The sequence below is a fragment of the Ovis aries genome, chromosome 5, assembly GCF_016772045.2.
Source record: "Ovis aries strain OAR_USU_Benz2616 breed Rambouillet chromosome 5, ARS-UI_Ramb_v3.0, whole genome shotgun sequence".
NCBI lineage: Eukaryota > Metazoa > Chordata > Mammalia > Artiodactyla > Bovidae > Ovis > Ovis aries.
In genome coordinates this window covers 46,701,874-46,729,456 of record NC_056058.1, presented here as the reverse complement: position 1 = coordinate 46,729,456, position 27,583 = coordinate 46,701,874, and the positions used below count along the sequence as shown (strand labels likewise).

Here is a 27,583-nt window from a genome sequence, read left to right as displayed (position 1 = left end):
GGCATTGAGCTAATAATAGAAGCTAACATTTAGTGTGTGCTCTTTACCAAGTGCTGCACTAAATGACTTATATCATTTAAGCCTCCTGACACCCATGGGGGAAGTATCCTGTCATCCTGGTGTTTTAGGTAGTGGAAGTGAGCTTGGCAAGGGTGAGTGGCTGCCCATGTTCACACAGTGAGTTAGTGACGGGGCTGGTGTTTGAGCACAGGTGTGTCTGGCCCCAGAGTCCATTTCCCACTTGTGCTCTCCTCCCCCGGATATTGCTCTTGCGTTGCTGCTTCTCCACCCCTCATTTCTGCATCCTGGCTGTCAGTCCTTGCCTGGAGCACCTGTTGCTCAGGAACCTGCTTGGGACAAGTCTTCTGCCTCAACCTCGACATGCTCCTTCGGATGAATTTTTGGTGTTAGCCCTGCGGCCCCACGCACCAGGGTAAGAGAGACTCGCTTCCTGCCCTGGCCCGAGGGACCGACTGGCTGGGCCTGCCTTCTGCCCAGCTCACCGGTCGTGGAAGAGAGTTTGGACACACACTCTACCTTTGCCTGTGAACACTGTGCAGAGCCTAGTTCATTCCACTCACCTGAGCGCAGAGTCTACGAGTTAGGGTCTGGGTCTGGCTGGGAAGTTCTGCGCTGTTCACTCACTGCCCTTTTTCTGGCCAGTCTCTGCTCGCTAATGGCTCTTTGTATAGAGCAGTCGTTAGATTGTAAGGAGGGGCAACAGCCTTGGCTCCCAGGTCACACTGATAGAGTCAGACTCATCCAAGTGAAAGAGATAGTATGATGTGTTTTTGTTTTTAAAAGCCATCTTGTTATGCTGGGAGTGCAGTTTCTTTCCTAAGAAATCAGATAGTTTTTCCATGGTCTCTCAAACATCCCTGAAGCAAACGACCACTTGGCTTTCTAAAATGAGGGTGTTTTCCTTGGGAGTCTATCCAGTAGCTGTGCCCTGTCGAGTCTGGCTCACCAATGTTGTGTCACCCAGAACTCCCTCCTCCCCAGGGGATCTGCAGCCTTCTACACAGTGATGACTGAGACTTGGAGTCAGGGCCCTGGGTGCCCTGTCGGACTCCCAAGCACGCTGCTGACCTTGAATGTGATTAAGTTTGGTCTAGCATGATTGTTAGCCTGGAACCAGTTCTTTATTTTGTGATTCCCATATGACCACTGATAGTTCTTAACTCAGAGTTAGTTACCTTGAAGGATAAATGTTAAAAATAGTGGTCATTAAACAAGCTGATTTGATTTACTAATTTGTATTAAAGACATTACACATCTTTAGTAAAGTAAGACTTAGGATGTTGGGGAAAGAAAGAAATAGGCCTATTGAACTCTTTGGGCCTGAGTTTTTCTGGAAATGTCAAATGTGGGCTTACAAGAAAGAATGGATCAAGTCTCTTCTTGCCCTGACAAACTGTGGTTTCTTTAAGTAGCTGGAAGTTTACAGTTTCAGAGATGTAATACACATAGACTCTGGGGAATACTCATTTTTATCTAATTGGTTGCTAAGTTCAGGTATCTATGGAAACAACTATCCATTAGTAGTCAAGATAGGAAATTTGTTCTTTTTTACACTGCGCAATTACACGGCAATGAGCATAGTGCTCCATGTATGATGTTTTTTTGCAAGACCTGCCATAGAAATTGGGTTTCTTATGCTTACGAGAGAAGCAGAAAGCACACCTATTCCTCCCTCTGCCTTGAGCTGCCTCCACATTTTCAGAAAGCAATGATTTGCAAAACCTCATAATTGCTCTTCCCAGATCATTGTACAGCCTCTCACCAGTGGTTTTATGAGCTCAAAGGTAAATTTATTTTGAAAACCTTCTTCTGTATCATTTTTGTCTGTGTACATCCAATTTTTGCATTTCTTTAATATTGTTTCTGTGTTACTGTGGAAATTCTCAGAGACAAGTGCTGGATTTTCTCCAATACGAATGTACTGATATCTCCCTACTTTGGTGGAAGATAGTTTCTGGGACATGGTTAAGTCACCCGAAGCTTTGCCTTTTTTTTTGTTTATGGCAGAAGCTTTGATAGTTGCTGCAAAGAATTGATAGCTTCTGTCTTCTGGAGGTTGAATCAAAAGATGGGAAAAGCTCCCTCTTTCACTTTTTGTTTTTTTCCTCAAATTCTGTCCCTAGAATTGTAATCTGGTGTCCAACATGTCTTAATCCAAGAAAGAGATATTCTGGCTATTTTTTTTTTAAACTGTGTTTTTTAATTTAACTCTTTGTATGTGGTCTTTACTATTCATTTATTCTAAATAAATATCTGAGTCATTACTTTTACCTGGTAGCCTAAGGCCCAAGGATTATCTTAGTAATTGAGGCAGATTTTTTTTGTTGTGCTGGCAGGGCTAACTGTCTAGAGGGGAGACAAAGTTACCAGACAGAGCATAAAATTGGGCACTTTTAGTGGGAGAACCCTGGGCATATGTAATCTTGGGGAAGGACCTGTGATTCAGCTTTCGAGGTCAAGAGGTTCTCTTGGAGGAAGTGATGTGTAAATTGAGACCTGAAAGATAAGCAGGTGTTAGAGGAGGGGAATCAGATTGGGGAAGAGTATTTTAAGGAGAGGAAACAACTTGTGTGAGGATTTTGGATACTTGAGGTCATTGCAGAAAGAAAGCTAAAAACTAGTTTTATTCCTACTTAGCCCCAAAATCAGATATCAAAGAAAATCCTTTAAATGGTTTGACTTCATTTTAACTTGACCAACTCAAAACCAGAAAGGCAGTACAAATTCTAGGTATGTTTATGAACTCAGGTCATTCAGCCCTGGAGGAAGAAGTTGGGCATTGTCTGAAGTTTGCCAGGAGGCTGTGTTCATTAACGCCCCCTCTTGAACTGTTCGTGGATCTCAGACAAGAATTACTGATAGGAAATAATGGAGAATTCTGCATCTCTCTGAAAAGGACTGCTCCTGACAGAGAGCAGCAGACCTCCTGAGCAGAGGAAAGTCAAATGCAGAACATTTATTTCTGGAGGCAACAGCATCCCTGAGCCTGGACTATGTGTCCTGGGTTCCTTTGGGATAGTCCAGAAGTCAGAACTGAATTCTGAGTTTTTGAACACTGGTCACTCACATTTGGTCACAAAGGAGCTGCAGACTAACTCTGATGACCATTGACCACCCACATGGGCAGTGGGTGAGCCTGATTCTAGAATCCTGGGGCATAAATAATTGATTTTGAGCAATGGTGGTCAGCCCTATATCTGTCTCCCTCTATGGTGGATAATGTTCAGCTGAGGGGTGTGCTCCTGTGTGCTGACACAGATTTCGATGATCACTCTTCTCCCCAAAATCACTTTGAGGAGGAGTAAAGAACACTATGATAAGTATAATGGCAAAAATGGTTAATGGCACATCATCAGGAAATCCCTATATTTGTAGGAGGAAAACAGTGGTTATCAAAGTGTGACTCTTCGAATTGCAGCATCAACATCAACTTGTTAGAAATATGTATTCTCAGGCCCACTTCAGACCTACTAAACCAGAAACTCTGCGGGTGAGGCCCAGCAGTTTGTGTCTTAACAAGCCCTCAAGGGGATTCTGATGCACACTGAAGTTTGAGATCCACTGGGGTAAATAAGACAAGCCTCAGGTAATGAGAAGATCCTGTGACTTATATTGATTGTTTGCCTGTGACTTCATCTCTTTCTCTCCACTTAAGAAAGCATATTGGAATGAGTGAGTGAGAGTAATGTCGTTGTGGGACACCCATGAATTTTGTGTAAGCTTGTTGAAATATGTAAAATTTTGTTAACTCTGGTGCTTTAATTTTTATTTATTAATAGCTCATGACAATTGTCATAGCAATGGGGATACCACAATAGAGTGATGACGTTCTGTTGCTACAGCCAAAACAGTAACTTTCATTATTTTGTTTGTTTTTAAATACTACATCCTACACTAAGAAATATGCTTAAATTGCTTTACAGGAGACACATATGTGTATGTATAACCAGAACAAGTATTTCATGAGATAACATCCTTGTGGTATTTTCTGTGCTGTTCTATTAAAAGTGTGCTGATTGAAACTTTTTAAAATTGATTTCATAAAAAAAAAAATTGATTTCATGACCCACCAAAGAAATGTGACCTGCAGTTTGAAAACCATTGTATAGTGAGCTGTCCTGGCACAGACCCTGTCTTTAGAGTGGGGTAGTGAGTAGCGGAGAGGGCCTGCCTTCACCTCTGTGTCAGATGCGCTTGGCTTTCAGTCTCTCTTCTGCTGCTCTTAGCTGTGTGGCCCTGGGCAGTTTCCCTATATTCTCTGAGCTTTACTTTCCTGACCTATCAGTGTGGATGGCAATATCTGCCTCACTGAGTTGCGATGACAACATACTTCACATGATGACTGGCAGTGGTAGCTGCTACCCTACTTGTAGAAATAGTACTAGTAACATTTTTCAGGACATCATCAGTTACATACATCTTTGTGGTAACCACCACAAAACAGTGTTTTACAATTTTTTTCCCATACTCCAGTGAATAAGTACCCCCTACAGTCTATTCATTCAAAAATATTTTTGAATTAATTTTATCTTAAAAATGCATCCAACTTCTATACTCTATTCTAAAATACATTCATATGTTGAGATATATATATATATGAATATTTTGTTTCAATATAAAATTTAGTCTCCTTGCCCCCGGTCCTTAAGGACACGCAGATGGTAGAAGATGCCCCAAGTGGCCTCACATGGCCCTAATACAACTGTGAGTAGGGGCACTTGGGAAGCATAGACTTAATGCTTGTGTTTCTGTGGGAAGATGTTCACTAGACTTTTCTTGAATATTCATACTTGTTGGTGATCAGGGGCAGCATCTTCATGTATGTAGCTCTGTAAACTGGCACTTCAGGTCATCCATGGACCCTGAGCAGTGAGCATGTATGTAGCAGGGGTTGGTGACCCATAGGTCTGGATGTTGGGGCAGCCAGCTAATGTCCGCTTGTCTCTCTGGAGGTCATGATCGTGGTTGGTGGCCAGGCACCCAAGGCCATCCGCAGCGTGGAGTGCTATGACTTTGAAGAGGATCGCTGGGACCAGATCGCTGAGCTTCCCTCCAGGAGATGCAGAGCAGGTGAGCCGCGCGGTCTCCCGGTGAGCCGCACGGTCTCCCAGTGTGCCGGCTGTCCCTAGCTCCCCCTCCCACCCTGCGGGTCTCGGCAGGGTGCTGAAATTCTGCTCCCTGGTTCTGAAAACATTGTGCATTCCACACTCCCTTCCTTTCCCTTCCCCACCTGCGCACTTTCTAGCTGTACCTTCTGGGATCGGTTCTTATGTGCTTAGGGACTTTAGGCTAATGCAAATATTTGCTTGACACAAACAAAATTAGCAATGCAAATCTGAGAAGAAATCCAATGAGTCCCATAGTGATTTCCAAATATCACAAGTTGGAGATCACCTTCTTTGTTAAACTATCAGTATTTATATGCCTGCCTCATTCCCACATTGTCACTTATCGAAATGTGAGTCGTCAGCTGTTTGAGATGACCCTGATGCCTTGGTTTCCTGTGCCTCAGGTGTGGTGTTCATGGCTGGCCATGTGTATGCAGTGGGCGGGTTCAATGGCTCACTGCGTGTGCGGACAGTGGACGTGTATGATGGGGTGAAGGACCAGTGGACGTCCATCGCCAGCATGCAGGAGCGCCGGAGCACGCTGGGTGCAGCTGTGCTCAATGACCTGCTCTATGCCGTGGGGGGCTTTGATGGCAGTACTGGTAGGTCCTGGACTCAGTCACCATCCAGCCTGAGACATGCACTCCATGTTACTCTGGTTTGAAGCTTCCCAGGTGGCACAGCAGTAAAGAATCCTCCTGCCAATGCAGGAGACATAAGAGATGCAGGTTCGGTCCCTGAGTTGGGAAAAATCCCCTGGTGTAGGAAATGGCAACCTACTCCAGTATTCTTGCCTGCAGGATTCCATGGACAGAGAAGCCTGGCAGGCTACAGTCCAAGGGGTCACAAAGAGTCAGACACAACTGAATAACAACCCACAAGCCTGGTTTGCTCAGCCAGCTCTTGGGCCAACCTTTGGTCTCTCTGTAGCTACTGTCCCAAGAACATACCCATCCTTCCTCCCCTCCCAGCTTGTGTGTCAGAGTCACACCTTCCTACACACACAATACCATCCATGTGCTCTCATTTCTAGGTTCCAGGAAGTACCCTACCCTCAGAAGAGTCCCTTTTATCCTTTCTAGTGTCTGGGAACTCTTTTACTCCACAGACAAAACATAGAGCAAGGTCAACTGGAGGGTGTCTCGGGACTGTGATCTGAACCCTCTGCTGAACAGACGGGAGAGCTGAGGTTCAGTTGTGGGAAGAGACTTGGCTTGAGTCACACGCCTTTCTCCATTGCCCTCCCTGCTGCCCCACCAAAGCTGTGCAAGGCTGTGACACTGCAGAAGCGTCTCCTTGCTCCTGGTGTTCATCTCGCTCCAAAGTCAGAATCGGAAACTATTGATACTAGTGGACATGGACTTGGAGAAATTATCTTGCCTCTTCTATCTCCAGGTGGAGGTCTCTGTAAACACTTGACTCTTTTGGTCCCCAGTGACATGAAAAACAATATGCTTTATCCCTCTGAAATTTCATTTCTGTCTTCACTAGTTGGTAAACGTTTGCAACCTTCTCTTTGCCTCTTTCATGTCATTCCAAGTTATATAGCACCTCCGGAGGCTGCTTCTAATGAGGGGGGACTGGGAATAAAGAGAACAAAGGATAGTGGGGCATTGTTTCTTTTAGGCATTGCTTTTGACTGCTAGTAGAAAACCTGACTACACCATAGCTTAAACAAATGAGAGCTTTTGTTTTACTTGTGAAACAAAGTCAGAGGTTGGCAGTTGCTGACTTGGTTTAGTTGTTCAAGGATCTTGGGCCAAGATCTTGCAGAGTCTCTTAGACTTGTCCTCATGGTCACAGGGTGGCTGTTATAGCTCTTGCCAAAACGTTTGTATTCCAGGTAGCAAGAAGTAGTGGGGTGGGGGGAAGGGGTCAGGGCTGAGAAGGGGGGCTCTTATCAGAAAATCAAAGGCTATTTCAGAAATCCTGCTTAGATTGCATTGACTTGGTCACCCCCAGCTCTAAGGAAGTCTGGGAAGACAAGTTTTAATCTTTCTAGCCTCTAAAATTGAGGAAGACAAGGGGAAAGAAGGTTGAAATAGGTGTTCAGTGAGGCAATCTCAGGTATTTAGTCCATTCTGTGGTTTTATGATTTACTTTAGACCCTCATTCTTCTCACAGCCCACTCTCTAGGTCAGGTCTTAGTGGTCCCCTCAGACAGACACTGCAGATGTGTTTATGGAGGTGCCATGGGATGCATGGTGAGGCAGAGGTATTGCTGAGTCATACTCCCCCAGGTTTTCGGCCCCCAGGTCTGCACTCTTGCCCCATCCTCACTCTCAGCCCAGCAGGGTGAGGCCTGGCACCATAGAAACCTCACGAGTTGCTTGTCTCCCAGGGCTGGCGTCGGTAGAAGCCTACAGCTACAAGACCAACGAGTGGTTCTTCGTGGCCCCGATGAATACGCGCCGTAGCAGTGTAGGCGTGGGTGTTGTAGAAGGTAAGGAGCGACAACGGATGGCTTCTTTTCCTGCCCTGGCCCCCGGGCCTTCTTCCAGTGTCCTGGCTCTGTTCCTCTCCTTACTGCCGAGTTGGATACTAGTTTCCTGATTAGCAGATGAGAGAGGTTGAGACTCAGAGAGGTGTAGCTACTGGCCCAAGGCTAGAAATTAGGTGAGCTGGACTGTGGGTACCAGGAGGAGCCTAGAGGGAAAATGCTGGGCTCTCGTTTTGGCTATTTATCTATATCACAAGATGGGAAGTCCAGAGTCAAGATATAACCCAGGAATACAGTGTGTTTGGGAGGGTGAGAGTCAGTTGTTTAATCAGTTTTGTCCTCATATTTTATGTCGAGGATTGTCAGCAGAGCCCTGAGTGAGGTGGGTGACTTTCCCCAGTTGTGATTAGTCTGGAGGGAAGGTTGGTGCTGGGTCCTGCTCAGTCAGGAATGATGCGTGTGGTGAGGTAGGAAGAGGGGTGTGGTCTGGGGCCTGGCTGGACAGCGCACTGGAGCGCCAAGCGCCTTCATATCCAGTTTCTCGTTTTGTTCCTAAAACTCTCTCGAAGGAGAAGGGCAGGACTTGGATTTCCTCTACTCTTCAGAAGGGGAAGCTGAGTCCCAAAGGAGTAATCAGTGTGCCTGTCCCACACTGGAAAAGAGCACAGTCACTCCTTGAACCCAGGTCTCCAGGTTCTAACTCAGACCATTGGCAAATGTTATTAATAACTGAGAGGAGTTTTAGAAATATATATGACTTCAACATATTAAACCATAGAGTATTATTTGTACTCAACTGCTATACTTCACAGGACAACACTGACTTATTAGCCTGTCCTGAAGTGGGAATTTAGTGGAGAATCTGTGCATTCACACAGGTACACAGGCATTTTCTCTTTCTCACGTGTACACACAGCTCACACGAGTGCTTCGGGGAGAGTGTTGGGCAGGGAGTTAGACATTAATAGGAATGTAATTTTCTCTTGCTGCATCTCTTGGTCTGTACCAGTATTACATAGTTTAAATTTTAATTTAAAAGTATATTGTTCTAACACACAGAACAAGTCACCTTAGTGAGTGCAAGGATTTTGTCCTCCTACCAAGATAAATTGCTTCTTGCAATCTCATCCTCCTGGTGAAACAGAAATTGATTTGTCTGCCAAGCATAAGTGCTTTGTCTAGCCACCTTCCCATTTCCCCCCTTGCTCCTTAGTCAGGAATATCAAACAATAGTGTAGGGGTTAAAAATAGCGTATCCCTGAAAGGAGAAACCTTGAATGGGTATTTTTTCAGCTGACATAGGGTTGAGATGGTTGATGGGAGTTAGAGGAGATGCCTTCATGGCGCTCATCAGAAATATTCCCCCTGACCCCCTTGACAGAGGCTTCTGTAAGCATGTTCTGCATGGCAGAAGTGCTGTGCGGTAGCACACCCTGTCAACACGGAGGACAGACTGGGGGTTTATTTATCTTCTCCATCCTGAATCTGAAGCTATTTCGGCTGCCGCCTCCCTCTCCTCATCTCCTTACCACGACATCACAGCCTGACTGACAACTGGGGACAAAAACAGGAAAACCAGGATCTTTAGCTACCAGCTGTCCTGAAGAATCTCTACGTAGAAAAAGGGACAGTGAGGCTGAGAGATGAGGCAGAAGCTCCCAACAGAGCAGAGATGGTGTATTTTAGAGACTGGGATTGCCCTCAGGAGCGTCTTGTCTCCTCCACACCGCTGGCCTGTCTCCTCCCTTGTGATGGATAACTGGCCAGGCAGGTGGTTACCTCTGAGCCAGCACACACTCCAAGAGTAGCTTGGGTCCTGGGGGAGCCTGTCTGAATCAGGGTTTTGCTTTCTGTCTCAAGAGCCAAAGGGCCGGTTGAGAGGGCTCTTGAGGCAGAAAACAAAACCAGGCTCAGTGATAGAAGAAGAAATAATTTTACATTTGATGCAGTAAAGTCTTGATGGTAAAACATTGTTCTTAGCCTGAGAATCTCTTTCTGACTTAAAATAACTGCAGATTTTTCACATATTGGTTGCATTCTTGGTGTGTCTCCATTAAGAAAGTACATATTGACCAAAAAGAAATCTTTTGATTAGGTAACCTTTTAAGTAGATTTGCATCTGGTGGTATTTATTTAGCCTGCAGCTAGTATACATCCTTATTATACACTTATTACAGTGTAGATCCTTATTATAACTCCAGGGTCCCCCATAGAACTGAGACCTCGGATGAAGTAGGACCCCCACACCCAGCACACACACACACAGAATCCCACTGCATTCTAAGGCTACATGTTAAACCCAAATGTTCAAATCTCTCTGGGAGAGCTCAAATACCAGTTTCCTGCCCCTTGCCCAACCTCACCACCATCCTTAGGCCAAAATGATGCTCTTCGATAATAGCTTACAGTACTTTATTATAAAAATAGGTGATGGTCAGCAGAAAGTAATACAACATTGTAAAGCAATTATCCTTCAATTTTTTTTTTTAAAGTTTAACTTGAATGTAATCCAATAGATCAATATTTTTCTTTAGGATTGCACTTTTTGTTTTTGGTTAAATAAATCTTTGCCTATTCCAAGATAAAGAAAAAAAATAGATGATGGTACTCCGAGGTTCTTGTGCATGGCTCAGAAATTGTAAGGGGATCTTACAGCAGATCAATTCCAGCCACTCTAGCCCAGAGTGCACACAGAGCACTCCATTCACACGCTTTGCCTGCCTGGGTGGTGGATAGAGTACAAAACATGTTGAAGACAATGTTTGGGTTCCTGTTGGAGAATATCTTTCTATATTTGTTCTGTTTGCTGTTGTGAGCCTTTAGCCAGACAGTCTGCCAGCCTGGCTGCAGCAGGGGCCCTTAAATTTTCCATCTCCCTGGTGCCTTGTTCCAGAGAAGATCTAATATAGTTCACCAGTGAGAATATGTTGAGCCCTGGTGACGCCAGGCCATAGCTTTACACTGGGTGTTTGGGGTGCTTTTTGAGATAAAGCTTCTGTACTGCTTTGAGGAGGAGCCCAGGACTTCAGAGGAAGTAGGAGGCAGAATCATGAAGGATGCTTGCTCTGTTTGGTCTTCCTGGGGAAGGAGCCCTGAACCCCGATGGAGGTGAGGGTGTGCTGGTGGGTTACAGGCGGAATTTCAGCTACGCTCCAGTTTCATGCCAGGGTCCAAAACACCCTCCCACCCCTGGCCACTTTGTCTGTTCCAGGGAAGCTGTATGCTGTCGGGGGCTATGATGGGGCCTCTCGCCAGTGCCTGAGCACCGTGGAGCAGTACAACCCAGCGACCAATGAGTGGACATATGTGGCGGACATGAGCACTCGCCGCAGCGGCGCAGGTATGGGGTGGGGTAGGGAGTTGGGGTTCAGGGGGCAGGCCGTGTTTGTTCTCACCGGTGGGTCTGGAGGCCAAAAGCTTAACGTTCTACCTTATTTTCCCTCCCTCTTGTCTGCTTTCAGTGTATGTAATCCCACTCGCACCTTTGCAACGAGTTAACCTTTCTCAGGGGGATCCCTCTGTAGAGAACCAGTGGGATCATATTCCCTTCATTGTCATCTCTTCCATTTGTTTGGAGGTGTCCACATCTCTTGAAAGTGAAACTTGCTGTGTGCCGGGTGCTGTCCTAATAAGCACTTTCTATGTCTCATTTATGTTTAATCCTCATCACAGCCCTGCAGGGGTTCACCATATAGCTCACACCATGTAACTCCACTTAGCAGGTTTAGAAAGTGAGCCATCCAGGGGTTAATTAGCCCAAGGTCCTGTCATTCATCATTTTCATTAGTCACTGGCAGAATCAGGATTCCTACTCAGGTCTGTCTCCCTTCAAAGTTAGCTTTTTCTGACCTCAGATGATCTGAATCTCGTTCTTATGAAGTCCCAGTCTTCCCTGGAAAAGCTAAAGCTTGCCTGTCTTTGTCTTAGGGGGTCAAAAGTCAGGTTTGTATTTGGAGATAAACTGGTGTCTCTTCCCCAACTTTTCTTCACGTCAGCCCCCTCCTGGGGGAAGGGCAGGAGCTTTGGGATTTTCCAGGAAGTGGAGCAGCAGCCCCTTCTTCCCTGCTTTGTCTGCCCCATCACGTGGGGGCCCCGGGGAGAGGGTCTGGGAGGGCAGACGGAGGTGGTGGGGGCTGGGCACCTGCTCTCTGTCCCCGGTTCCTGTGGCAGTGGTGACTGATGACCACCCTGGCTGCCGGGTAGGCCATGTGACTTCTGGGAAGGGAAGCCACAACTGAGAGCTTTCCCCCACAATGTTATTACTTTATTATCTTTGTATTTTTGAAGATTGAGTTGTGATCTCATTTTATACCACCAAACACATGACCACTTCCTCAGCATTCCTTGAAAATTAGGCTGTTTTATTTTATTTTTTTTTTAGGCTGTTTTAATATTTTTCAAAAATCACTGTATACTCACTTACTAGTTAGAAAAAAAAAAAAAAAAAGCTGTATGACTCCATTTAAGAAGCATTTGTGTTTGGAAGGCTATTTTTAGGGAGCTCATCTCTGCCGACCCTGACAGGTTGGCCCTGAACACACAGCACATGCGTGGAGGGCAGGAGGCCTGGACCTTGGTTCTGGGTCCACTCGAGCGTGCTGTGTGGTCTTGGCCTCTGCTTCTTCAGATGTGAAATGAGTGGGTTGCAGTAGGCATTCCCGATGGTCCAGTTCAGTTCGTGTCTCCTGGTTCTCCTTCCTTCACAGGACTCTTTTAGCAATTTCAGTTGATAGTGTTGCTAGAGTCTTCTTTGTACTTACTGGAAAGCCTATGTGTGGCTGAGGTGTGAGAGCTAGTGGTCACAGCCCAGGGAGCAGGGGCAGCTCCTCAGGAGCAGAGCAGCACACTGAGGCGTGTGGCTGTTCCCGGGAGCACCTGGAGCTGAAGGTGTGGAGAGGCGGCCCTGAGCAAAGCCGAGCACAGAGCCGCCTCAGAAAGTTCAGCCTCCTCCTGTGGATAAGCTGCCTTTGGAGGCCTTACTGCTCTGTGTCGGGCTGCCCAGGGGTCACTGCTGAGTGGATGCCCTCGGGCTGCTCGTGCCTCTCACCTGGGCCAGAGGCCCTGGATGGTGACGAGGAAGGCACAGGGACCTCAGTTCAGGCGGCGTCTCTTTCCCCGAGGTGGATTCTTTCCTCGGTGCCCTGGCCTCAGGCTCCCGGGGCAGCATTGCTTTAGAGCTTCACCTCCCTAAGATTCAGGGAAGCCTCCCCTCTGGAGTTGGGCTCCCATGTACTTGTCCTAGTAGGTGTTCGTTGCTGGCTAAAGCCCGGAGACTTTGGCATGGGGGCCCCGGTGGCTCACACTGTTCACCTCTGTGTGAACTTTAGCGGAGGAGGCTGCAGAAGGGCGCGGTGTCCCTGAGTGCCTCCTCAGCAGGGGTGGGCAGTGCCCGCAGATGGCTGTGCGGAAAAGAGGCCATCTCTAGGTTCCAGCGGGTGCTCGTTCCTCTGCACATGGAGAAGGGGAAGGTGAGGCAGCTTGGGAACACACTGAATTGTAGTTTTTAAAATCAGTCCATCGGATAGCCGCTATTGATGCAACACCACCATCTGCTGTTAGTTTAGGGCAACTGCGAGGAACCATTTGTACACCCGCATAATTACTGGTGGGATTTTATGCATCTTGTCATTCAAGCAGTATTTGTTAAGAACCTACTATATGCTGTCAGGCACAGGGCAACCTCCATTAATAAGGCAAGCGTGGTTCTCGTCCACATGAAGTTTATATTCTGGAAATTGAGACCTTGGGTCTGAAACCTGGCTGCACGTCACAATCACCTGAGGTACTTTTTCTGATTCCTGGCCGATGTCTCTGGGAGTGAGGCTGTGGAAGTCTATGTTTTCAAAAATTCCCCAGCTAATTGAGCTGCAGCCTGTCCATGGAGTGGAGTAGTCTGTGGTCCACTGAAACTACCCATCTAGTCCGGCTCCCTCACTGTACACAAGTGAGAACCAAGGCCTTGAAAGGGCAGCACCACCTGGTGGGCAGGTTAGAGACACAGGTCCAGAACCCAGGTATCCTGGCCACCACGTCAGCTGCTCTGCCACCCACCTGCTTTCTGGATTTTATTTCCTTGATTTGTATTGTTGTTGTTCAGTCTTGTCCGACTCTTTGTGACCCTATGACTGCAGCACGCCAGGCCTCTCCATTCCTCATCCTCTCCTGGAGTTTGCCCACGTTCATGTCCATTGCATTGGTGATGCCATCCACCCATCTCATCCTCTTGTATTAAAGGATGACATCCCCTTGACTTGTATTAGAGAATGTCAAAAGGTTATGCCGAAACCTATGAACGATGCAGTCCTGGCCCTCAGCTGAGGCTTATCAGCACCGAGAGTGGTTCAGGGCCCCTCTGCCACTTAGGAGGAGAGCCCAGGGGCAGAAAGGATGGCTTCTGATTCCAGATAAGCAGGGAGGTCTCAGCAGTCATGATCTCAGCACACCTGCTGTGTCGTTTCCATTTGAAGTCTCTTTACTACACACACACACACACACACACACACACATACATTATGTATATTTTTATGTGTCTTTAAATAGAAATGAGGTCATATTTGCCTTCTATTTGGAGGTTTTCTGGTTGGTGATTTTATGAGGCAGGCAGGGTGTCATAATATGTGTTTTACAAATGTGGACCCTGAGTTCTAGAGAGACAAAATTGCACTCCCCGTGTCACCCTGCCGGTGACGGCTGTCCAGGACAGGTGCCAGGCCTCCTGGTTTCTGGTCACGGCAGCCAACCTGAGGCTGGGACTCTGTGCTCTGCCTTTCAGGGGTTGGGGTCCTCAGTGGGCAGCTGTATGCCACAGGTGGGCATGACGGGCCCTTGGTGAGGAAGAGTGTCGAGGTTTACGATCCTGGAACAAACACCTGGAAGCAGGTGGCAGACATGAACATGTGCCGACGCAATGCAGGTAATGTGATGGCTCCTTCCTGTTTCCTTGTGGGGATGTTGTGGGCGTTTTCTCCTTGCAAACACTGGCCCTAAAAGAGGCAGAACGGAGAGCTCCCGTAGCCTGGGGCCGAGCTTGTATCCTGAGCAGGGAGTGTCCATTTGCTGGGCAGGGAGAGCATGGAACCCCCAAAGCTAGCCAGAGGGCCTCCTCTTAGAGGCAGAAGGTTCCTTCCTTCCCAGTGAAGCATGATGACTTTCACTGCACATGGATGGACTCAGACCCAGAGGAGCAGTGTGCCCAGGCCCAATGGCTTTGTTGGGTAGCTAAGCCTAGAGCTCTGTGGACAGGGCCACACAATAACACTTGGTTCTATCTTTTCTGTGCCAATGTCTGAGAACCTCTCACTTCCCCCCAGAAACAGATTTCCTTCCTTTCAGTGGTATCCATGAAAGGATTTGTGATCCATTCTCCAAAAGGACCACTTTCCTTATTCTCTTGTTTGTATTTCCTGTCTCTCCTTCCCTTCCCTTCCCCTCCCCTTTTCCTTCCAGTAGGAATGATTTTCCTTAGAGTGTTTAGAGTTTTGTTCTTGGAGACTGATACCTCTATTAAACCATTTCCTTTCAGACCTTTGCCCTATGGGTCATGTCTTATGTTGGTATATCTTGCTTTATGCCCTCTCACTCTATCCAAGTGTTGCCTTAGCCCAACTTCCCTGGCTGGAAATACAAGCAGGTGCCTTTCAGGCATACTTATTTCCTTTATACTCAAATTACTTGCTCGCTAAACCCATTTGCAGCTGACTTGTTGAAAGTGTAAATAGAGGGGAGTTTATTAATTTGCTCATTGTCTAAGCCTGCTGTGATATAACTTGGCATTTGGCCTTGAGCCACATGAATAAGGAATTACAAAACCTTCAAGGCAGCTAATGCAAGAATTAGGTTTAGATGTAAATGCATGTGTATGCACACGTTTGCATATAGATATTTCTATTTTTTATAACAAGAATGGAATCTTGCTGTAATACCGCTTTATTAAAACCTGCCTTTTTAGATCCACTTTACAATCTTTTATGAATATCTGATTATAACACTAAGCCTATTTACATAATATTATTTTAAATGGCCGTAACATAATTTAAAGAGCCAGGCTGCTGTTGGACATTTAGGTCATTTCCATCTTTTCTGTACGTAATGCTTTGGTTATTATAAATAGCCTTTATAGCTAATTAATACACACATTTAAAATTATTTCTTAGAATAAAAGGTCAGAAGTGAAATCTTGGATTCAGAGGGAGTATATATGTTTTTGACATCGCCCAGGAAAGTGGTGCCTTTTATGCTTACCAGTATTTGAGAGTATGTTCACCAACACTGGTAATTACTACTTTCTCAGCATCACCCACCCCTGTATTGGGCTTCCCTGGTAGATCAGGTGGTAAAGAATCCACCTACAATGCAGGAGACCCCAGTTCGATTCCTGGATCTGGAAGATCCCCTGTAGAAGGGATAGGCTACCCACCCCAGTATTCTTGAGCTTTCCTGGTGGCTCAGATGGTAAAGAATCCACCTGCAATGCAGGGAACCTGGGTTCAGTCCCTGGGTTGGGAAGATTCCCTGAAGGAGGTCATGGCAACCCACTCCAGGATTCTTGCCTGGAGAATCTCCAAGGACAGAGGAGCCTGCTGGGCTAAAGCCCATGGGGTCAAAGAGTTGGACCCGACTGAGCATCTGAGCACATAATCCCTGAATCTTATTTTGAAAAAAAAAAAAAACACAGAATATTGGACTGTGGCCTTTTAAAGTCTTAATTAGTAGTACTTACATTTTCCTACTCTTGAGTCCCTGTTACATGAGACCTTGCCCCAAAACCAGCTGCCTCTGAGATCAGGGTGGGTGGAAAGCCTTTGCCCTGAAAACTGTATGTGGATTTAGACACCAGTTGTATGAAGGGATCACAAGCACAACCATTAGTGCCTCACAGTGTTGATGAAACAGGGCTTATCAGGGAACCAAGCAGAGTGGAAGTAGTGTGGGTGAGATCCCTGGGCTGTCTTCTTTCTTAGCTCAGATTGAGCGTGGGAGGCCTGTGTGCCTGTGCAGTAGAACAGGGCCTGTACCTATGGTGCTCTGTGCCAGAGCAGGGAAGATCTGTGGGCCTGTATCGTTGTGAAAGCTGCCTGGTCAGAGACATGACCTTGTTAGGAAGGGGGATCCTCAGAGCCCAGTGACTGCTGGGTATTCATTCGCTGAGCAGACTTAAACCTGAGGAGCCAAATATCTATTGTGCTACCACAAAGGGAAGAGTGCCCCCAGGGCAATCTAGACTTGTCTCTCGCCCACTCCTGTGCTCCTGCTCTCATGCCTCCTCTGGCCTCTATTTGATTCCCAGGGGTCTGTGCAGTGAACGGGCTCCTGTATGTGGTTGGTGGGGATGATGGATCCTGTAACTTGGCTTCGGTGGAGTACTACAATCCTGTCACTGACAAGTGGACGCTGCTGCCAACCAACATGAGCACAGGGCGGAGCTATGCAGGTCAGTGTGCTCCACCCCACCCATACCCCAACACTAGGGCCCGGGATGGGGTGGGGCAGGTGGGGCCCAGGTCAGTTTGCTTAACTTGGGACCAAGTGCCTCCTCCAGGGATGGCAGAGGATCGTCACATGTCACCACTCCTTCATGCTGTGCCCACAACAGATACCTGAAATTAACACTCATTTCCCCAGTGAAGTTAAAGGTAGCCTCCGAACTCTTCTTAACAGCGTTCCAGGGAATCCCTTCCAACTGATCTCAGTTGTCATAAGAGGTTTTAGAATTTCATTGCCCTTCCTGACCAGCCTCCAAAACCAGGAAGTACAAGATAATGTACATGTAAGTGATAAAAGGAATGTGCTACACAGGCTCTAGGACATGACATGTGAGAAATGCCAGAGTTAGGGAATACTTCCTGGAGGAGACAAAGCCTGCTTAAACTTAAAGGCTGGGTCACAGCCACACAGATAGCTGTTTTTTACCAGATACCCACTCCCTGCACCACAAAGCAGTGTGTTAGATATGGTAACTCTTTCACAGCTTAGCTATTTCCCCTCATGTCAGACATTAAGTAGTTCTCAGAATCTTCTTTTGCTATAATAAATAATGCTCCAATAAATAACTTTGTTTATAAATCTTTACGTACAAGATATTCTTTTCAACAATCCTCTGGTTGAATGAGACTGTATCCTTCCATTTTATAGATGATGAAACTGAGGTTTGGAATGTTTAAATAATCTTTCCAGGATCATGTGACTAAAAAAAGTGTCAGAGTCAGAATTCAAACCCAGTCCTAAGCCCATGCCTTTTGTGCTGCCGTAACTCAGGGTTGGTGGGGGGGGGGGCGGGTGGGTGAAGCAAGAGAGGGAGGAGGGAGGAAAGAAGCTGCTGTAGAAGCTTTTTTTTTTTTTTTTGGTGTGTGAAATCAGTTCCCTGACCAAGGATTGAACCCATGTCCCCTGCACAGGAAGCACAGAGTCTTAACCACTGGATTGCCAGAAAAGTGCCTATGGAGGCTTATTCCTGGTGGGGTGTGTGTGTGTGACAGTTTTGGTGAGGTGTAGGGCACAGGATCAGAGTTGGTGGGGCTGAGGTCAAGGGTCTCTAGGGAGACAAGCAAATATATCTATGTAGCCCAGCTTCTTGTATCTGGTTCTCCAGGAGCTGGAAGAGTTAGAGCTAACATTTATTTATTGAGCACATACAATATGCCAGTCATTCTCCTAAGTATTTTATGACCATTATCACTCACTATGACTCCAGTGGTATTCTTATTCTGTGTTTCATTAGAAAGGTCACTATTTCATTTTGTTTGGATTTTAGTGCAAAGAAAGACTATGCCGTGCAGGCTCAAAGGGCTTTGTATTGCGTTCCGTCTGCCCAAGGCTTCAATTAATGAACTTATTTTACTTTTTTTTTTTTCCTCATTGAGGATTTTTATCAACTAAATAGAAAAGATTTCAGGGCATTTTGGTCCTAGAGTGATTCTGTTCTCATTGTTACTTATTAAAACCAGCACTATCATTTTCTCTCCGAAGCTGAAGTGAAAAGTGCAGGGCATTTTCCTATATGAGGCAGGGAGGCCAGTGAACCATACCCCCTTGGCTCCATGTGAGTTTTAATGAGAGGGGAAAGTGCAGGCGTGAGTGGTTAGAGTTTTGGGTATGTGCTGAGTATTTCATGTCCATTTCTTTACTGTTTGCTTACTCCAGAAGTAGGTGGGAGGGAGATGAGCAGATGTGTAGTTTATTTTAAAACCCATTGACTGAGTGAATCTGTTGTCTTAGAATCTAAGCAAATGGCCTGACATGCCATAAGATTTATGGACAAAGGTATTTATTGGAGCATTATTTATCATAGCAAAAAACTGAAAACTACTTATTGTCGGATGTGAGGAACATAGCTAAATAAGCTGTGGAATATTTATACAGAAGACGTGTTTTTAATATAAGAATATGTTTGTGACAGGCTGTTAGGTTAAAAAAAGGATGATGCAGAATGTATGTACCCTGTGAGCTCGGTCGAGCAGTCCTGGGTCACGGGGGTTGGAGTAGCTCCTGCTTACAGAAATGGATATTGGAGTCACATCTGAATTCAAGTCCCGGCTTTGCCACTAGCCCTGGGCCTCTGGGCAAGCCAGTCAGTCTGATTGAACCCCTGTTTTCTCATTTGTGAAATGAAAATAAAACCGTACAAGCCTCTTGGGGCTGTTGTGAGAATGAAATGTGAGAATATGTGGAAAGCGCCTAGCACAATGCCTGTCTGGCAGGTAGAAACCACTCAGTGGCTGATTATGACTATCATTAGAAGTCAGGATATATTCCAAAATAGAGAATGGTGATTCTCTTTGTATGTAGGGATTAATTTTGTTTTCTTGGTGTTCTTCTGTGTTATCTAAAATTTCCATAATGGGAATATTTTATTTTATAATCAGAAAGCTTATATAAAAAGCAATACAGGAGCCTGCTTTGTAAAGAAATGCTACCTTGAGAAGGAGGAGCCTCAGGTGCAGGCAGGATGTTCTGAAAGGCAGATAGCACGTCTGGGTCTGAGGACTTGGATTCTGCCACCTCTGATCTTTTCTCTCTGAACCTTTATCCAGATATCGACATGAAATGCGTGCCTCAACAGAATCTCACCATTTGGGTGTCCTGGGCTTTCTTTTAGCAATGTTCTCTCAATCTCATTTTCAACCAGATTTGATAGTCTAGTCATGGGAATATGTTAAAGTAAGGCTTCTAGTTACACCTTACCTGTAAGTTAGAATTTGGTTCAGCTGCAGGTACCAGAAAACCTCAGATACTTGCTTAAATAATGAAGTATCTTATTTGTATGTATGTATTTGTCCCAGGCAGAAAGGAGTCCCTGGCTAGCCTGGAGGTTCAGACTGCTATTGAATCAGGTTCCTCCTGTCTTTTCTGTTCTGCCAGCTTTATGAATAGCTCCTGCTGCCCCTTGCACCTTACGTGAGCTTTTTCCGGGAAGGTCAAGGGAGAAAGCCAAAGCTGCAGCACTGGCAGACTTGTATTTACAATTGTATGGGCCAGGATTGCAGCACCTCCAGCTGCAAGGAAGTCTGGGAACCTGAGCTCGAAACTTGCTACTCTCAGTAGCAGAGGACAGCAAGTAGAAGGGGTGTTGGGTGAGTCAGCCTGCAAATGTCTGCTGCACAGCTGCAGCCCATTACATGTAAGATTTTAGGCTCATAAGTTAGCTGTTGAGTGTGGTTCAACTTGGCTAAAACAGTAACACATACAGACATGTTTGGAATGTTTATCCATGCGTAGAATTGAGCATTGGAGGGATCTTTCAGTTAGATGGGCTTCCCTTGATAGCTCAGTTGGTAAAGAATCTGCCTGCAATGCAGGAGACCCCAGTTTAATTCCTGGGTTGGGAAGATCCACTGGAGAAGGATTAGGCTACCCACTCCAGTATTCTTGGGCTTCCCTTGTGGCTCAGCTGGTAAAGAATCCATCTGCAATGTGGGAGACCTGGGTTCAACCCCTGGCTTGGGAAAATCCCCTGGAGAAGGGAAAGGCTACCCACTCCAGTATTTTGGCTTGGAGAATTCCATGGGGTTGCAAAGAGTCAGACACAACTGAGCGACTTTCACTTTCACATTCAGTTAGATGACCTTAAATACGTGGGAACAAAGCCTAAAGAGGTACATGGACTTATCTGAAGCCACAATGCAGCTTGAGTGGTGGCAGAGCTAGGATGGGAATTTACTTGTTCTTGCTGCCATGAAGTCAGTCCATTGTTCTTTCCAGTTCATTTCCATGTCTGCTAAAAGGGGACATGAATCACTCATCACTTCTCTTAAAGATACAAACTTAGAGCTGTGAGGTTTCCAGTGAGGGTGCTGAGTGCTGGAAAGAGGAGTCATTACAGTATGAGATGAGTTGGTGTGATGAGGCGAGGTGAGACCTCTCATCTGTGGCGTTGAGGGACTGTGCTTTATGTGCTTTATGTTTAAGCATCTTGTAGGGACTTAGCTGTTACAGCAGGAAGCAGCCGGCTGCTTCCTGAGTCCACAGGCCCTTCAGTGTTTGGGTATAAGTCATGCCCATTTCCCTTGACTGTGGCTTGGAATGCTGTTCATGAACTCCTTGAGACTCTGAATAAGTTTGCAGAAACTATTAATAATATGGTAACTTTCTCCCCTTTTCATCTTAGGTGTTGCTGTGATTCACAAGCCCTTGTGACCCCAACTCCCACTGCCAGGAGGTGGAGGAAGGGAGGGGTGCTGCCTGTGACTCAGCACAGCAGGACCACGCTGGTTGGATGCCACTCGCTGCCAGAGTCTGCAGTGGGGCAGGGACTGCCCTCCTCCAACTTGGCAGTATCGTCTGGGTGGGAAGACAGTGGTTGACCCCTGGCTCCCATGAGGTGTTTGTCCCCTGCCCTGAGCAGTGGGTTCCTTATAGTTCTGGCTGCACCTTTGAGCATTGTGTGTGTGTGTGTCTGTTTCTATAGGGGTATTAGAGAAGCTGGAACTTGTGTGTGTGTGTGTGTGTGTAGGGGTGTGTGTGTACGTGCGTGTGCAGAATGTTTTGCTTCACTAAGTTGGGGGATGATGACGGTCTACTCCATTTCTGTACTACTGATCCTTCTGCTATGCTGAAAAACAAGTCACAGAAGCCTCTTCTGGATTGGCCCCTGGGGTCCTGGGGACTACTAAAGCTGCTGTGTACTGGAAGTGCAGTTGGACACACCAGGAATGTCCAGAAATGACCAGGCCCGTGTACTGGCCTAGACCGCTGGCACTGTCTGCAGAAGAGTGGGGCTCTTTTGAAGCTGCCCCGTGTCCTCTGTGCGCTAGAGCTAGGACCATGGGTTCTCCAGCCCCTCGGCTGGGAGCTCTTCCTTCGCTTCTCCCAGAAGTTCTCGTCAGAACTGCCTGGTCTCCGGGCCCCTGGGAGATTTTGTCTCTTCAGCTGAGAAAACTCGCTATTCGGTGAAGCACTGAAAAACACACTGGAGAAAAAAGACATGGGAAACAAAAGGAACAAAACCAAGTGCTAGGGCTTTGGTCCTTGCCCATAGTGGTCTCAGAGAAGACCCTACTTCTGGGTTTTCCTGGGATAGGACAGCCTCTGTTTATACTTATTATCTGGGTTTAATTATTCAGAGCATCCCATTTTACTCTCATAAGTGTTCTGGTTTGGTGGTGAAGTAAAAGGTCACCCTACCTCCAAACCCAAAGATAGGTTTTTCCTTGCACTGGATGGAGTCATGTGTGATTCACATGGACACGGATGACTTTAAAGGGGTGTACCGGCTGGCCCTGGCCCTCAGCAGTCTGTGATGAAGGTCCTAGTCTGTCTGACACCCTTGTCCTCTCCCCCATTCCAGGCCTATACCGTCTCTCCAGCCCCTGGAAATCCCACTCCTTGCTTCCGTGAGGCGGGACATGGTGCTAGGCCCTGGATGTGTGATGTGTCTCAGGAATACTTGCATTTTGAGAGAGGAGCTTGATGAAAGCTTTGCTAATTCACAGGTAAAAATGATTAATGACAGAACTCCAGGCATCTGGAGAGGGGTATTTGAGGGCGCATAGACTCACTTGCATTAAAAAAAAAAAGAACCTTAAAGCTGTACTGTTCCTGAACTAGCAAGTTGCTTATATTGGAATTTCCAGCATAAGGAGGGGAGATCTTATGTCTGGAGCAGCCTCACAACTTGGGGACTGGGATTTACCCTCCCTGTTGTCAGGGTCCACCCTTAGGGAGCCAAGGAACTTTATGAACCCTGATGTTGGACTTCTGATACAACTGGGCCCCTTCCAAGCAGATTTTGCAGGAGACTGACATTCTTCCCACTTCACCCCAAGTTAGAAACCCAGGACTCTCCCCACCGAGTTGGTCACCCTGTGTATTTACTGTATATTTATTGTGCACGAACCACTCAACTCTCTTGAGGGGGAAACATCTCCTTCCGATGTTGAGCAGATATTATATCAGTGAGATGTTTGGAGAACACCAAGGCACCCAGGGTCTTTAGCAGCCTTGGGAAGAGGCTGAAATATCCAGCTTTGATGGACCTGGAAGAACAGTTCCAAAGATCCAAAGAGATCAAGACATGTTGTTAGCTGGGCGTTCCGCCCTTACCTGGCACGGAGGTGGCTGTGGTTTCAGAGCTCTGCCTGCCTCTGGATCGGAAGCTGAAGGAATGTGCTTTCTGTTCCAAATGTTGTTCTCCTCCCTCTCTGAGGAAGGTTTGGGACTTTGTTTCAGGCTGTGTGTGTGTGTGTGTGTGTGCGCGCGTGTGTGCGTGCGTGCATGTGCGTTGGTGATAAGGTTGGGGGTTGGGGTCTGATGCGTGCCATCACACAGCTCCTAATTTCAGATGGAACATGAAGTACCCCCCAACACTTAGAAGCTGAACTTTCATGCTTATCTTGCTTGTGTAGGGGAGGCTACTGTTCATGGTCATCTTCCCAGAGAGGGTCCCCTCCATGAGAGCTAGCCAGCGTGTTTTCTGCTTTTGGATTTTCGCTGTTGGCCCCTTCTTACGTCTCCCTGCCCAGGAAGTACTGCCCCTGTTGGCAGTGTTCTGAGGCTGTGTTCATCTCACCTCCATGCGTCCTTTCTCATGGGGACTAGAACACTGGTACGTCATCACCAAAAAGCCAATGTGCTGTATCTGCCCACAGATGCCATCCAACACTAGCCCTCCCTTTACCGCCATATGATTTTCTCCCTACAGCGGGCACAACAGACTTATTTTCAGGTCTGTGCTGGTCATGTGGTAGGTGAGACCCCCAGACCCCTATTCTGACGGCCGCAACTGCTTGTGAATGCAGCTTTGCCAGTGGTGTATCTGAAGTCTGATCACAGTGATGAAATGGAACTGCAGCCCAAGGTTAGAAGCAGCTTAGACTCTGCTTGGATACTGATTTGGACAACAGAGAAGTCAGACTCTGAATTCCAAAGTTATTTCTCTTAAGTACCCAATGGCATCTCTCCATCTAAAAAGTTGCAGTATTATGCAAATGAAAGTGACCTCATTTTCTGCTATGCAATAAGAATACTTAATTCTTTTTGTGACAAACCAGTTGCAATATCCCCTAAGATGCTTTCTGAGCTGTCTTACTTTGATATCTGTTGTGTAATGTTTGTATCTTCCTGAGCCAGATGCTTTCAAAGATTGCCTTTTTATAAAACTGAAGCTATAGCTTTCAGGCTAAAATTTTAATGTAGATATTTTTATAAAATAATTTTTCATGATATTTGAATTGCTTTTTATTATCCATGATAATGAAATGTTATGTTCTATTGTGTCATTCACTCAAGCATCATTCATGCCTGTAGGTATTTTCCCTTTGTTTCGCACCTTACCCAAACTGATTTTTCAGTAGCTCCTGGCTGACTTGGAGGCTTCTTTCTTACAACAGATGCAAGGGAGATTGCTAAAAACACACACAAATCGCTGGTGTTTCTTTAGTTGTTTAGGGTTTAACATTAAGCCTAACACAGCACTTACCCATCTATGATGCCTGTCTGCTTTTTCTGGAGACAGGCTTTCGGCAGGAGTGAGGCAGGGTGAGTCTGGTTGGCCCATCTCCTCGCATCTCTCACAGTCTGGCCTGGAGTCTGGCATGGAGAAGGCCAGGGAAAGGCCCGCCCTTCAGCATATACTCCAAGGAGGTTCTAGGTCCAGCTGACTAGTCTTCATTCTTTCCTATCTCCTTGTTCTTCAGAGCTTCAGGCTTAAGCCCTTTGCTGCTGGATGATGTATGTCTCTTGAGAAAGCATCTTGTCTAGGAGCTTGAAAAGAGTGGTCATGGACCCTGCTAAGAATGTGATCAGCGTGTGCTTTGCAGATGTTCATACTATACTTACAACTTACTTATCTCTTGAAGCTGTGTCTACACTCCAGGCTCTATTTTGTGTATTTGTCTGCCAATTAATCTCATTTAAAGAATCTTTATTATTTTGGGGACAGGTGCCATTTGACTTGCCTCTGTGCTCCCCATTCGTACCTTGGTGGATCAAGTTGGGAAGCTGAGCAAACTCATAATCCAATTAGCTGGAGTTTTTCTGTTTGTCTAGAGAGGTGAGGAGGTTAGAATGTATTTTTTTTTAAGTTTTTGCACTATTTAGAGTCCTAAGCCCCTCTTGTTTAGCCATGCTGTGTATCTAGTGACCGAGCAGGAGAGCTTGCAGCACCTCCGACATTTGGGAGTGTCAGAGGCCTCTTCCATAGTGGATAATCACAACCTCAGAGCCCCTGTGCAGCCCTTGTCATGGGGCTCGTGACTTACAGATTCAGCATTGGCCAAGGCAGTGATGCATGGGACTGGAGCATTTGAAGCAACAAAGTGCCCCAGTGCTACCTTCTCACCTTTGGTTATGAGATTTCAGATTATTTTACCCCCTTTTCAGTGGCAATAAGAACCTTTGTTGGACTTCTTGTTTAATCCATACATAATGTGTAAATTACTTTCTTTGAAAGCAAATTCAAGGCACTGAATCTGTATGTCTGTGTGGGTGCTGTGTCCGTGTGGCTGTCCACTGGCAGGCAGACTTGATCCCTGATGCCCTGTACACCATACTGCATGAGTCAGGCCCTTGATTGGGTGTTCTCTGCTTGGATGGTAGGAACCACAGAGCTTGTGAAAGAACACTTGTCACCTGCTCCACCGGTTACCGCACTAGCTGAGGAAAACAGTTCCTCACATGTACTCTTTTAACAGGACTCGTGTTCTAGTTTCCTGTAATTTATGTTCCTTTAATTTTAATAAAAGCTAAACTGTGAGAACCTTTCTCGGTATTTCATTTCTGTCACCCAGCCTCTCAACCCTGTCTCAGACATGAAAAGGACAGACCCACTCCTGCGTGCTTTCAGTTAAAAAATGTTTTTTCTTCAAGATGTACTGGACAGAGTCTGGGTTCCTTTGGTGTTTATTGTCTGGCATAGTGCCAGATCCATGAAGCTCTTCAGTGAGGCCCAGAGAGGCCAGTCCCTTCAGTGGGTATTCACGGTCATGTGGACAACTGCCCAGTGATCACTGTGAGGTGAGTGAAATGGTGTCAGGCACCCGAGGAGGAAGCAGAGATTTGGCTATAAATAAACATTGATTTTTTTTTTTAAAGTTTGTAACAAGAACTAGAGATTGTATAGATATTTTGTTATGTTTGAATCATTAAAAATGCAAAAATATTTTATCAAATATGCACAGCTATTTATTAAATATGTTGACTTATAAAATATCAAAACACATGAAATAATAGTCATAGCTAACATTTACTGAGTATTTTCTATGTGCCAGCACTTTTCTAAGTACTTTGCTTTTATCCATGCATTTAATCCTTATCATGGTCTTCTGAGTTACTATTATTATCTTCGTTTTACAGATAAAGATGTGAGATGCAGAGGGGCTAGACAACTGTCTGAGGTAGCAGTGCTGCAGAATATTGGTCACTCTCCTGAGCCTGTGTCCTTAGTCTTCTCGCTCCAGCTGTGAGGAGGGGAGGAGGGTGTGCTGAGAAGCACCAAGGAGAGGGAGGCCCCAGGGGTCCCTGGGGAAGTACAAACCTGGCTCAAGAAAAATACTGCAGCCTGAGTTTCCAGTCTTTTGGACCAACAGTGCCCCAGTGTTACATTAATGGTGAATAATCACATTTGTTACTGTAGTGACAATGGCGCTGACCACTATTGACTGTATCCATCCTTGGACAGAAGCCTAGAGAGGTGAATCTCGTGGTCTGAGGTTGTGTTATAAGTGAGCAGGGGCGCAGACCCAGATGGAAGCTGTTTTGGTCCACAACTGAGTTTGAGAACCAGGCTGAGAAGAGGGCTTAGGATGTGCTTGTTTCCATCATCATAGTGGCGAGCATTTATTGTACATTTGCTTAGCAGCAGGTCCTGGGCTTTAATGCCACAGCACCTCATAGACAGGAGTGATGCTCAGGTCACAGGATCGCAGGGGCTAGTTAAGTGGCCTGCAGTCAGACAGAACCTTGAGAAGTGATGCAGACCCTGTCCTCCTGCTAGGCTGCTTGCGGAGCTGTGGCACCCTTGACCCCAGTGGGCTGTACCTTATGTGAGCCTCCTAGAGTGAGGAAGTTGCCAACATCCGGTCCTCCAGGGCCATCAGGGAGGCAGAGCCCTGTGCCAGCCTGCTGTGGAACCACTCCTCGGCCTTGTCACCCCTGCTGAGAGGATCCTGGGGAGGGACAGATGAGCAAATGAGTGCTAGTTGGAGCATACACACCTTTCCCTCCCATTGACCCTTTGACCTGTCTTCTTCTTACCCAGAAGTTCCAGAGTGAAATCATATTTGGTAGCTTTTCTACCAATTTATTCTTCTATAATTTACAAATAGGGTCTTTTGACCCTACCTAGCTAGTTTATTTTAATACAAAATCTATTGTTTCTGTCTGCCTCCTGAGATTTTCACTGAGTGGCCTGTGTCTCCTACTGACCACTCCTTTCTGCCCAGGCAACTTTCCCTATAAAGTTCTATATCAAGGCCTATGGAGGTGGGGGGCACCTGTCTGGGACTCTGGACATCATCCAGTCCAGCCCCTGTCTTTGCAGAAGAGAAGCCTGGGGCTTGGAGCTATAGACTGGCCTGAGCTC

General features: G+C 46.3%; 1 protein-coding gene across 8 annotated transcripts in view; it reads left to right on the top strand.

Moving 5' to 3' along the window:
• Positions 1 to 25,759, top strand: part of KLHL3 (kelch like family member 3) — a 130,485-nt gene extending 104,726 nt beyond the window's left edge. For 6 of the 8 annotated variants that reach the window (XM_060415762.1, XM_042250910.2, XM_012178543.3 and 3 more), the window contains 7 exons: positions 4,974 to 5,091; positions 5,534 to 5,731; positions 7,471 to 7,572; positions 10,781 to 10,909; positions 14,342 to 14,482; positions 16,856 to 16,999; positions 21,173 to 25,759. In XM_060415762.1, the coding sequence (XP_060271745.1) occupies positions 4,974 to 5,091; positions 5,534 to 5,731; positions 7,471 to 7,572; positions 10,781 to 10,909; positions 14,342 to 14,482; positions 16,856 to 16,999; positions 21,173 to 21,201 (861 nt within the window). In that variant the 3' untranslated portion in view covers positions 21,202 to 25,759. The remainder of the gene's footprint in view (positions 1 to 4,973; positions 5,092 to 5,533; positions 5,732 to 7,470; positions 7,573 to 10,780; positions 10,910 to 14,341; positions 14,483 to 16,855; positions 17,000 to 21,172) is intronic. The other 2 variants (XM_060415763.1, XM_042250912.1) reach the window with 1 other exon arrangement.
• Positions 25,760 to 27,583: the final 1,824 nt, after the last annotated feature.